Source organism: Strongylocentrotus purpuratus, unplaced genomic scaffold (genome assembly GCF_000002235.5).
Source record: "Strongylocentrotus purpuratus isolate Spur 01 unplaced genomic scaffold, Spur_5.0 spur5_scaffold_16, whole genome shotgun sequence".
NCBI classification, from domain to species: Eukaryota; Metazoa; Echinodermata; class Echinoidea; order Camarodonta; family Strongylocentrotidae; genus Strongylocentrotus; species Strongylocentrotus purpuratus.
In genome coordinates this window covers 3799710-3812755 of record NW_022145601.1, presented here as the reverse complement: position 1 = coordinate 3812755, position 13046 = coordinate 3799710, and the positions used below count along the sequence as shown (strand labels likewise).

The window sequence follows — 13046 nt, the reverse complement described above, 5'->3', positions numbered from 1 at the left end:
CATAACCACCTTCCTTCCACTTTTTTTCTCCCCCTTCTCTCTGTCTATAGTCTTTCTTTCTCTATTTCTTTCTATCTCTCACCCTCTCTCTTTGCCTTCCTCTCTACTATATTTCTATAATTTAATTTTCCCCTCTCTCATCTCTCTCAGTTTCTTTCTAGTTCTATTTGTCAATATATATATATATATATATATATATATATATATATATATATATATCCATATATCTATCCATCTGTCTATCTATCTATACATCTATCTATCTGTCTATCTATCTATACATCTATCTATCTATCTATCTATCTATCTATTTATCTATCTATCTATCTTTCTATCTACTCATCTACCTATATATGTATCTACCTACCTTTATCTTTGATATATCATTGCTATTTTAAATCAGTGGCAAGAATTGCAAGAAACAATTAAAGGGAGGGAATAAATATCAATCTCTATGTATTATATATTATCACCATACTCATTTCGAGAGCGCTCACAAGTTCATAATCTAATAAACTTAAGTTTCATAGATTATCATTATACACTCTGGTGACTGTTACAGTAGCCTTAATCATGTTCATTGCCAAATGGACTTCATCTTTAATAAATTTCATTATAACTGTAGCAATTAAATGATCGCATATTGCCGTTCAAGATATTTCGGGTTAAGATGTTTCATCGCTATGTAAAGAAGCAAGCAAGCAAGAACAAAATAAAGAAGGAAGAAAGAAAGTCAGATAGAAAGACAGAAAGAATACAGGACTCGGACATTTGCCCAGAACATTCTTTATCCATTAAATATAAAGAGCGACAATTGCAAGGTCATAGCCAATGTTATCCAGGAAGCCGTCTCTACAACATTAAACTAGTCAAATTGTCCCTTCGAGCACTCGAGTTTTATTGAATAACATTTCCTTGATTTGTTAAACTCATTGCACATGTTGTTTTTAAATGGGATTATTTATACAGACATGTTCCAAGTACAAGCCACATGGGGAAATTGCATTTCCTCATTGGTCATAACGTCTATCAAGCCAAAATTGACATGGCGGAAGAAAAAGAAGAAGAAAAGGAAGAGGAAAAAGAAGAAGACAAAGTAGTAGAATCAGTATAGAAGTAGTAGTAGCAGGCGCGTACGCAGAGGGGGGGGGGGGGGGGGGGGGGGGGTGGGGTTTGGGTTTGAACCCCCCTCAATTTTTTTTTGGAAACAAATGACTACTCCACTCCCCCACTGAGCGGCGCGATTTTCAAATTTTCAAACACCCTCCCTTGAAAAAAATCCTGCGTACGCCACTGAGTAGTAGTAGTAGTAGTAGTAGCAGTTGTAGTAGTAGTAAGAAGTAAGAGGAAGAAGAATAAAAATGATGATGATTTAGGAGAAGAAGAAGCAGAACAAGAGAAAAGGGAAAAAGATTATTATCATGACAATTAAGAAAAAGCGGAAGAACAAGAACCAAAGAAGAAGGAGAGGAAGAAGGAGTAGGAGAAGAAGAAGAAGAAGAAGAAGAAGATGAAAAAGAAGAAGAAGAAGAAGAAGAAGAAGAAGAAGGAGAAAGGGTAAAGGAAGAAAAGGTAAAGGAAGAAAAGGAGAGCGAAGAGAAAGAAGAAGGATACAAAAAAGAAAAAGAAAAAGAAGGGGGAGAACAAGAAGAAAAAGAAAAATAAGGAGAAGAAGAAGAAGATTACGATTATGGTCAAGACACAAAAAAGATCATCAGCAAAATAATAAGAAAGATTTGTTTATTTCAAAACCATATATATTGTCTGATCATTTTCTATGATTTCATTTGAAACAAATATATAAATATATCTTTGGCATTGTCTCCGCGTCTCAGACCGGAACTTGTTGTGTAGGTAAACGGGATGTGACAGACTTGTATGTGTATTCTAGCAAATCGTTTAAGATCCTGTAATGACTGTATTCCGGAAATCGCTCTTCTATTGTGTCAAACCCTACGAACCAAATTTTCATGGGTTTCTATTGATGGGATTTTAGGTTCCCCCGTTTAAATTCTGAATTGGCTCATCTCAAAGAATGTGATATTATTATTATCCTTTCGATCTACCTAGCTATACTATCCTCATAATGTTTTAATCATTTCTTTAAAGGGAATAATCGCCGTCCTACATTGAAATAAAGACTGAAGCAGATCTAGCTTCCGGTAGCTCCTGGGAAAAAAATTCATGATGGAGCTCAGGCGACGTTTCTTCAAACTCTTGGTAAGCTAATAGTTTACCTGAAATAACAGTAGAGGTAGTATTGATACAGAATACATAAATATGGTAGAAGTTGTAGTAGTAGTAGTAGTAGTAGTAGTAGTAACTAAAGTAGTAGTTAAAGTACTACTACTAGTAGTAACAGGAATAGGAGTGATGGTGGTTGCATGGTAGTGTACGTTTTTGTATAACAGTCAATGATGTCAGGTAATATAAGAAATCAGGGAACGTAGCACAGTCGGGCAAAATACCGGACTGAACCTTAAACCTCCAATATGACATTCACAAAACAAAAAGCTGGAGAAATGTTTCGATGAATGGCATGGTAGGATATCAAATTGTATGCAATGTTGAGCATACATTCACAGTACACAGCTGCTAGAGAATTTTTCTTTTATTAAGGTCATAATCTTTTTTTTGCGTTCAAGTGAAATTCCTGAGCATTATTCGCGTGCTCAGTGTAATCGTCATGAACAGGTGGGTTAGACGAAAGAATGCCACGTAACCACGGGACAATGGGGGAAGGGATGGGAAACGTAGAGAGCGAGGATTTCCGAATCTGGAAGGGTAGGTCACGATCGAAAAGCCGTGTATTACGGGCCTTGAGTTTAATGTAATTTATACGAATTTATACTGGGTTCATCAGCGGTTAGGGTATCAGATGGGAATGACCTCCCCCCCCCCCCCCCCACATCTTCTCCACTGCGTTTGGTACGATTGCCTATAATTCATCTTTTTACTTACATCATGTTAAAATATGTAAAAATGATAAACTGCTATATATAAATAAATATATATATATGAGTGAAAATATTACAATCGGCAAGTGATAACCCAATTTTTTTGACAAACAACGATGGCTTTTTTTTTTTTACCCCGGCTTCATGAAAATATATGATAATCACTTTCCTCATTTTTTCATTAAAGGTACTATGTCCCATTTGCAGGCCAAAAAAATGAAAACGTTGAATTCCAACTGCATTTGAAAGATAATACTAATTTAGAACTTCCCTAAAAAAGGTGGGGCTTGAAAATGTCTTCAAGTGCGAAAATAACGACTATTAGTTGTCGAATCGACTTTAGGGCTATAGAGCCCAAAAGTAATAGTCTTGATTTTCAGACAATTGTACCGAATAGTCATACATTTTATGCTGCGCCAAAATTCAATCAGTTTAATCTTGGCTATCACAAGAAGTGGGTTATTGATGTAGACAAATGCTCATGTACCCTTTACAACTCTGTTTATGTATGTCATTACCAAAGAAGAAAAAAAGCCAGTCAGTCACTAAATAGTGTCTGACAGTGAAGTCTAGCAAGTAAACGGGTTTCCTTGCATAATTTGAATATGAGGACACTGCTAACGTTTAAATTTTACAGATAGGACATACATGACATATTAATAATTCCTGCAAAGTTCTACAGCATTTGAGGTTGGCTGCAAAAGGAACATAGTACCTTTAAGACTGACGGCAATGATGTGACTGTTGTAATTCTTTTTTATCGACTAGGTACAAATAATCTGTCTGGTGATTGTATTATCTGGCATCTTTTCGCTGATGTACGGACAGGTTTCAAAGGGCCAATCACTACCAAGGGCATCTTACTTAGACATCGTGATTTCAGGTCAAGAACCAGCTGACAATGCCGAAGATCGCTTGAGAAGAGAGGATCTTCGAGAGATCGATACCGGTAGAGAGCAGTCCTTGACGTTTCGACACTCTACTGGACCCTCATCATCACGTAACCATGGTAACGGCGTCATGAATTCCGGAGCGGATCCTGTCGATGTTGTTCCACAAGGCGCGGATGGTTATATGGGAGGCGATCTCCAGAAGGTAATGTCTCTAAAAGTTCGGCCCTTGGATTTCCGCGATAGGAAGAAATACGAAACTACAATTTCTGCTCCTTCACACTCTAAGGACCTTGAATTGTGGAAACTCAAGAAAAAAGCAGACAGTTACAGTCCCCCTGGAATTATGAAAACGATGGACAATTTCTCATATCTGAATGAAACAAACTGGAGACATGCTATTCAAGAGGATAGTCCAGTTCTGCCAGCAGATCTGATGGGCAGTATACGGAATCAGCTGAGAGAGATGAGGGAAGACTTCGAACGGAAGTCAGTTCTGGTCTTTGATCGAGCTAATCTTCCTAGAAACCTGACTCTCCTCGGCAAAGCAGTAAGTGTCAGTAATATTCTTCTGCTTGAATCCCCCGATTCAAATGTTTAAAGACCATAGATCGACGGGTCCTGGAAACCGTGTTTTTTTTGTAGGGGGTAAAAATGTTAAGGTGGTAGGTACTGGTTGATCTTTAAGATCTCCAGAAATATATTAGGGGGTAGAAAATATTTCAAGCAATAAGTATCATAAGTATTCAGACAGGAACAAATTCGATGAGGATTTATGTCTTCTGTTGTGTGTGTGTGAATGGGTTAACAATACGTAAACTTTTCTTTTCCCTTTTTTGTGTTTGAAACATGTTTAAATTAAAATCAGGAATTTCGAATGGTTTTCAGTTTCCCGTCAAAATTCTGCATCAATTGTTTTATAATTCCGAACGTTCTGAACGTGGTGCATGTTTTTTTAAATTTTGTTTAAACTCATTACAGATCTTCCGAGTTGTCCCCGAAAACTTTTTACCCGAATACCGCAGTCCTTGTTTTAATTTACACGAAGAAGATAGGTCGAGCCTGGCATGTCTCCCTAATGTATTTCTTGCCGGATTTCCAAAGTGCGCCACCACCGACCTGTTCAAGAAATTGATTCGTCATCCTGACGTCGTGCCAACGTCCAAAGAACCACACTGGTGGACCCGCACAAGATTCACAAGTAAGATTCCATTGATGTGGGCTACGTAGGAAGGGGGTAGATTATCGGGGGTAACCCCCCTCTCTCCCTCCCCCCCCCCCCCCCGCCCCCGGCACTCGAACGGCTAAAAATAGAACAAAACAAAAGAAGAAAATAAAAAAGACAAGACAAAATTGGGAAGAGGAACGTGTCTATGCTCAGCATATACTCCCATCAACGATTCGAGTTATCAACCGGACACTCATGAGTGTCCGATGGCCATGGGTGGCGTGGGCGATGCTGGCGATTATCCCTCTCTAGTATACACTTTTTGATTTTAACATGTCGATTTTCATTTCAAATAAGTCACAGCAATTACCATGCAGCAAATTAGGCGATCCCTTTAAAAGTGGTTTAAGAATAACGAGATCCTCCGAATTTTTTTTTTTTTTTTTTTTACTTCTTTGAAAATTTAGTACGAAAAAGTATTTTTGAAAGATGTGAGAGCACGGTCTAGTCAGATAAAGACTTTCAGTGAGAATGATGAATATCATATATTTGCAGTGAGGGTGTTTGTCTATAACGTTGTTTTCTGCATGTTTTGTTGTTGAAAGGAGAAAGTGTGCTGCACTATTTGAAACACCAGACCAACCTCGTGAGACAGATGCGAGACACCGGTAACAGACGATTAATCACTCGTAAGTACATGTACTAAATTATGCACTAGTCGCTTTGATATAGAAGCTACTCCAAGATCAATCTGTTTCAGGTCTGAATGTATTTTAATTTCTCTCCCTCTGAGCTAGATTTTTTATTTGACCTCTCCTGAATTTTTCTTTCGAGTGATTTGAGCGCATTGTTTCAACATACACACGCTCACCTAAACCACTACAAAACCATCAGCACCACTACCACCGCCACCGCCACCGTCATCATCGACAGTATCACTATCACCATCACTACCACCATCATCTTCATGGCCAGCATCATCATCACCACCACTACCACCACCGCCACCTCCATCATCATCGGCAGTTTCACTATCACCATCACCACCATAACCATCAGCAACACCATCATCATCATCACCAACAATATTACCACCATCATCATCATCCCCACAAGCACCATTTCACCATCATCTCCTCCATCACCATATCCATCACCATCACCATCACCATTACCATCACCACCACCACCACCACCACCACCACCACCACCACCACCACCACCACTATTACCACACCCACTACATTAAAAACATCGATGAACCTTGTACTAGCAGTACGCTATGTGTGTATTTTCCCCTTTACTTATCAACTACCCCCCCCCCCCCGATACACACACACACACACACGCACACACACACACACACACACACACACCCACATCAGTAATAATATCAACTATGGCAGTAAAAACGACGAAACTGATAACAACGATCAATAAGTTTTAATAGAACTAACAACACTTGTACATTGATTGTTCAAGACGAAACAAAAAACAAGATAATCTGCAAAACGATTTGTAAAAAACGGTTTATTAGACATAATGTTATCTCCAGTGAAATCGACATTATACTACAACTCTACATTCAAATTCAAATTCATCAAATGAGTGCACAGTGATGAAGGTGGTGTGATCAAGTGGTGAGGGAGTAGAAAAGGTCATTGCCCTGTCAAGGCTACTCCCCTTTATATTGAAACTCATCAATATCACAAATCAAAAGTGTAGTTCCGTGAAGATCTCCTATATGCCAATTTGTGTTGTGTTTTTCAGAGTCGTCGTTGGTTTACATTTTCCATCCAAAAAAACAAATCCATTAGTAGCACTCACGACTTATCTTGAACAGTTTAAATTAAAGGCGAATCCGTTTTTGCAATGATTTAATTTGTATGAAAGCAGAAATAAAGAGGAAACAAAAGGGAGAATATTTGAAGAAGATGGAACCAATATAAAGAAAGTTAAGAGTGTTTAAAATATAACATCGCTAAATCTAAGCGTATCTCAAATGATCAATTCTGTCAGTGAGTTGTGACGTAGACACGGACTACTATACCGTTTGACTCGCGCAAACATGTCATTAATTTCTGTTTTTCTCCCAATTGCCACCTCCCTTGGGGCACTACCCAACATTTATTATAGAGAGTATATTATTATAGGTCCTCTAAAAGAAAAAAGGACACTGTCGAGTTTGAAAAGAAAAAATTAGTGACTTTTGTGTTGGAACGAATAGAAAAATTGTCCCGCACTATTATCACAGTAATATTCTCGATTCCAAAGGTATAGTTATTACAACGTTCAAAATGCCATAACTTTCTTCTTCTTCCTCTTCTTTTGTGTGTGTGTGTGTGTGTGTGGAGGGGGGGGGGGGGTCCGATTTCGTTAAAACTGTTACCAGTCTACGTCTCTGACTTTTCTGCTTTCTTTTAACTGTTTTTCGTTGTTTGCTTAAAATTGGATTTCCCTTTGACGCGACTGGATGATCCTACTCATTGCAATAGTTGAAATCACCGTTCTGGAACCCGTTTCACAAAGCCTTTGTTCAATGACAAATGTCAAAAATCAATAACAAATCTGTTGATAACCAATCAGAAGCAAGGATTTCAGTAGCTCATAACAAAAACTGTCATTTGTCATTGATGATATGTTTTGTGAAATGCTCCCCTCTACCTGGAAGTCGATACATCAATTGATGACCTCGACATGGTTATAAAGCGTGACTCCCTGAGTTCAATTAACATCACAAATACAATGTAAATCCCTAATAATATACCCTAAAATAACAAACCGATGGAAGCATTAATTAAACTAATTCTCTTAAGGAGATTTTTTTTCATTAATCTACCGTTCGGTTTTAATTAGGTCATTATGATTCCTAGCATTAGCATAGGATATCCAGGGTGCCCCCCCCCCCCCGAAGGAAACGAATCATGCCAGAAACATCTCTCGCAGCGGGATGTTTGGCAATCGTGTTCAGGAAGAAATTTAGAAAAAAATGAATGATTTAAAATATACCCCATATGGCCTTATTTTTCAAGAGAATGGCCTTATGTTTAAAAAGTAATCCAACCTTGATAGCAAAAAAAATCTACTCTTAGACTCGAGAAAAGTCAGATAAGTAGACATTAAAACATGTATGACTCAGGAGGTTCTTTTCTCTTTAGAGGTCCTATAATGATATGCTATCCATTATATATATAACAGGTAGTGCCCCAAGGGAGAATGCACTTAGGAGAAAAACATAAATTAATGATAATTGTGTACTCGACATACGGGAGAGTAATCCGCGACTACGTCACAATCTACTATAAACCAACTGCTAATTTGAGATTCGCATAAACTAAGTGATCTTATATTTCAAACATTCATAACTCTCTTCTTATTAGTCCGATTCATTTAAAACTTGATCTCTTTTGTTTATCTTATTTTTCTACTTTCATACAAATGAACTTATTATAAGGATTGGATCGTCCTATAGTGCTATTACATTTTAAATGAGACTGTCTAGAAGTCGTTTTTTAACGATTGATTATGTATTATACAAGAATAGGAATAATATCTTGAATATTTCTTATTTTCAAATATAGAACACGGGGTCACTCCAAGATTATTCTTTCCAGGTGACAAATCTAACGATATTCTTCCACAACGTAATAACAAAAATTAAATGTGAGAGCTCATGAATTATGCTTAACATTTACAAGATATCAACCTTCAATGTTACAGTGGATGCTTCCGCCAGTACACTCTGGGATAACACTTACTCGCTTGGTAAATTCGGTTCCATCCACCAGCCTCCTCGGTGGACCCACGCCGACGTCCTCAGGGCAGTTCTACCTGAATCCCGCTTCCTTCTGCTTCTCAGGGAACCGACGGAGAGACTGTACTCGGGTTATATGGCGTTTGACTTGGAGTGGCATGGGGTCAAGTCACCACAGGACTTTCACCATCGTCTTGTACAGTCGCTTCAAGATTTCAGCCGTTGTATGAAGAAATATCCACTGGAGACGTGTGCTAATTTCAAATTTAATATGGTAAGTGGCTCACAACTTTGTCAGATACTTATTAATAGCCTATTTGTTAACAACTTTACCGAATATTCATGCAAGCTCAAGATACCTTAACGTGGTCCCGAGATTTGTCATTTTTCAACACAGTCAGTCATCAAATTTACACTAAATCATTTCACAATGTTACACATGTGCTGACAGAATGAAGGGATTTCCCTCCTCCCCCCCCCCCTTCATCGACAACCCTTGGTAGCAATTTTGAAGAAAAAAGAAGAAGCTAAATACATACACCCGGATAGATACCCAACGATCAGGGTGCCAACTGTATCATCAGAACATTTCATTCGTTTGATATTTCACCAGTTGCATGATTTTCATAGTCCATGGCCACGATGACTGTATAGTTTTAGTACATTTTGTGCAAGGCAGCAATGGATAAAAGACTGCATGCATCTCCTTTTCCGTTCACAGAGATTAAGAGTAGGAATGTACTCTGTCTTCATACGAGACTGGTTGAAGAGGTACCCACGGGAACAGATCCACATCCTAAGAACCGAAGACTGGGCTAAAGATCCGGCAAAAGAACTGAGCAGGATATTCAGTTTCTTGGAAATAGGTAGGTGCGACACATTTGCTCTTTAAAGATTGTACGACACACAGTCAAATCTGGCGGCAATTGCTCCGTTTTCAATTTCTAATACTACTAAATAATATTTGGTTCTTGTATAGCGCATATCACATTACAACGTCTCTATGCGCTTCCAAAGAGCTTTGGAAGTTATAACCCCGGATTAGCATGGCTGCCATTTCGGCACTCTAGCAGTTCAAGGGACTTATTCCTGCCAGGTACCCATTTATCTCACTTGGGTTGAGTGTGGCAAATGTAGATTAATGTCTTGCCAAAGGACATTGATATTGACCGTGTCAATCTTTGGCTTCACATCGAACCCCCCCCCCCCCCCACGGTAGCTCCAAACCTACCCAAATACACAATTGCAACTTGTGCAGCTCGAGTGTACACTTATACGAAATATATAAAAACCTTGACAAAATATCGCCGTACAAATTTCGTATCATCTAAAGAAACAGAATCCAAAGTGTATCCGACGTTAAAACATTTACACTACCAATGTCCACATTCCTGACCCCACAAGTTATTATTCCCGTCTCTCTCTCTCTCTCTTCCTATCTTCAACTCTAAATTATATCTCCATTTCTTGGTGTCGTAATCCATATTCATATGAACATCATCTTCTCATCCCCCTTTAATTCTATTTTCGCTAGATCCGCTCTCTCAAGATGCTCTCTTCAACATCACATCATCGTCCAGAGAGAATCAGAGAAAGCAAGAGGACAGGTCACTGGGAAAGTTGCTTCCGGCATCACAACAGTTACTTGATGAATTCTACAAACCTTTCAAGGAAGATCTAGCGCAGTTACTGCAGGATAAAAAGTATTTGTGGACTCAATCAATGTGACAGTACTGGCCCTGGTGTGATCATCCCAGCAAGCCAACAACTTAGGTGACCGATTGTAGGTCTCATGGGCGAAACTGACATCCTCATGAGCTATCAGTCTTGTAAACCATTAAAAAAAAGGTTGTTACAAGGTTGACGAGACATAAATTGTCTGTCTCGCTGGCCATTGGTCTAGTGAACAGTGGGGAAAACATTTTCAGCAGATCAATTGGCGTCTCGTGGCCCGTCGGTCTCGTAGTCTTTGGCCAGTCAATGGTGGAGATAAGGAAGAGATCAGCATGACACATGTTTCCAAACGTTCGAGAGAATTATGTCGCCTACGCCCTACCGTTACCTTAAAAACATGAATCCATAATATTTTTAATGTAACTATGAGTATGATATCAGAAAAAGTTGTTACATACAATGACATGGCTACATTCAGCAATATGAAATAGTGAATGTGCTGAATTTATATTGAACGTGTAATTGTAATGCTGCGTTACGAAACATGACATGAACGCGCTTACCTTTTGAAATATTACTTAGATTTTATTATGGTTACATTTAGAATAGACCAGTCCCATTAATGGAAAATGAATCCTTTTCCCAAATGCTTTCTTCGATTCCTGAGAAGTCGATTCATTTCGTCAGATGTTGTCAATCAATCAATCAATAAATCAGTCAATCGCCATTCATGACAGAACGCGTTGTCTATGTTTACATGTTTATGTATGAATTGATAAACGACAATAAATAAAAGCTGCCAGCTCTTTACTCAGCATCGATTAAAAAGTAAATCTTGATAAAGCCATCCTAATAGAATACGTTTGTCTAAATAAATATTTGCCCGTTAAATCAATATTATTAATCATTATATAGCTGCAGCTGAATGCGAAATATAACCGATTGAAATTATTTTTCATAAAAATGAAGAAAGACAAAAAAAAGTCTGTAAAGGGATCCTGATCCATCATAAACCTTTTTCGTGCAATTCATATCGCATTTCAAAGTGGTACAAGAACACGTAAAGCTAACAACTTAATTATTCGTAGCCCTTGTAAATTGTATATTTTGTGTGCGTTTTCGTAACTCAAGAATGAGAGGTGTACTGATCGAATTGGGGCCTTCGTTGAATACTTTTAGATGTAAGCTTCATTATGTCACATTCTTATGAAACTTAGTAATTAAGGGTATGAATAATTTAGTTGCTAACTGTATTTGAATACAGCGATGCGAACTCGCGCAAAATAAAGATGCACATAAATTATATGTAAATCAATTATTATGAGGAGCATTGTTCTTCGTTTAGTGTGGCTCAACTTGTCCTCTAAAATGCCTTCTAACACTCAGGATGACTTTAGCAGCAGCTGAGCGAAAGTTTTTGTTGCTCCAAAGAAAAATGTAGGGCATTGTGGCCGGGTAGATCGGAATCAAAAACCCGAAGTAACCGAGGTAACGTGCAGGTCCCTTTAAAATGATCGGAGTGAAGGACAAAATGGCTGGTAAAAAGGAGATAAGGAGAATGATGTACATGAGAAACATCATCTTCAACAGTCGCATCTCACTTGTGGCCAGGCCACGATTTCGTTGAGGTTGTACGTTGAGGGCGCCGTGCGTTGTCCAACAGAATCGTGAGCAGCAGGTTGGGGCGCGGTGTTCCCCATGTGGCAAATCTGCATCGTCCGTGATTGCAGCCCTGGTTGTAGCCTGCACTGTAGGTGTTTCTGCATGACCTATCCCTGTCTCTATCCTTCGAGATGATTCGGTATCATCATGATCATCGGTGACGGCGATTGTTTCGTGGAGCCCATTATGCTGTTGGTGAGCTGGATCAACATCAACAACGACGTCATTTCTCTCCATTTTCATCACTGCTTGGCTCCTATGCCCTTCAATGCGAATTCTGCTTGATCTTATTACGCGAAGGGTTGCCAAATGCATGATGGGAACAATGATAACGGGTACATACCACATGGAATTAAGCACGTACCCTGCAGCAGCTGTATAGGGCCTTTGAGGGAGTTTTTAATCCGGGGGGTATTAATCCCTTTTAATTACTTAATCCTTTTTAATGACTTCCATAAAACAATAGGGAAGAGGAAATGAAATTTAACGAGGTATTTCCGGTCAGGATGTGTGTTAATTAATGCAGGTATTTCCTGTCAGGATGTGTGTGAATTAATGCAGGTAGTTTTTTTTTCATGGGAAAGGGGGGCATCTGGGTCATAAAACTGGAATTATGAGGGTCTTTCCTCTGGAGGAAGTGTTTACATCATGAGTCATCATCATCATGGGAGAGGTCTGGGGATGGACGTGTTACTGGTAGGACGGGCAATGACCAAATGACCAAAACAATGGGCCTGTGCCAGTTATGTTGTTTGTACGCAGGTACGTATTTCCGACCAATGAGAATGCGAGGATCCTTGTTGGAGTGACGTCACCATTGTGCGTGCTTGTGATTGGATGAGGAAAAAGGATGGGGTGACTGAGAGGGGCGTAACCTAAGGGGTGAGGTAAGGTATAAACGTCGGAGGATTCGCACCATTTTGTATCATAGACAGCGCTAA

The 13046-nt window shown here is 38.9% G+C and overlaps 1 protein-coding gene across 1 annotated transcript; it reads left to right on the top strand.

The window, feature by feature from the left end:
- The first annotated feature begins 3817 nt into the window (after window positions 1-3817).
- LOC100892845 (carbohydrate sulfotransferase 15) lies at window positions 3818-12257 on the top strand. The gene is made up of 6 exons (XM_030986559.1): window positions 3818-4397; window positions 4829-5048; window positions 5621-5704; window positions 8736-9043; window positions 9491-9635; window positions 10304-12257. The coding sequence occupies exons 1-6, from the start codon at window positions 3978-3980 to the stop codon at window positions 10495-10497; spliced, it is 1371 nt and encodes a 456-aa protein (XP_030842419.1). The 5' UTR covers window positions 3818-3977; the 3' UTR covers window positions 10498-12257.
- Window positions 12258-13046: the final 789 nt, after the last annotated feature.

Excerpts from the sequence above, each read along its gene's own strand:
- LOC100892845 (XM_030986559.1), top strand. The coding sequence starts at position 3,978 with ATGAATTCCGGAGCGGATCCTGTCGATGTTGTTCCACAAGGCGCGGAT. Across the intron at positions 4,398-4,828 it reads TGACTCTCCTCGGCAAAGCA|ATCTTCCGAGTTGTCCCCGA; the intron begins GTAAGTGTCAGT and ends AACTCATTACAG. Across the intron at positions 5,049-5,620 it reads GACCCGCACAAGATTCACAA|GAGAAAGTGTGCTGCACTAT; the intron begins GTAAGATTCCAT and ends TGTTGTTGAAAG.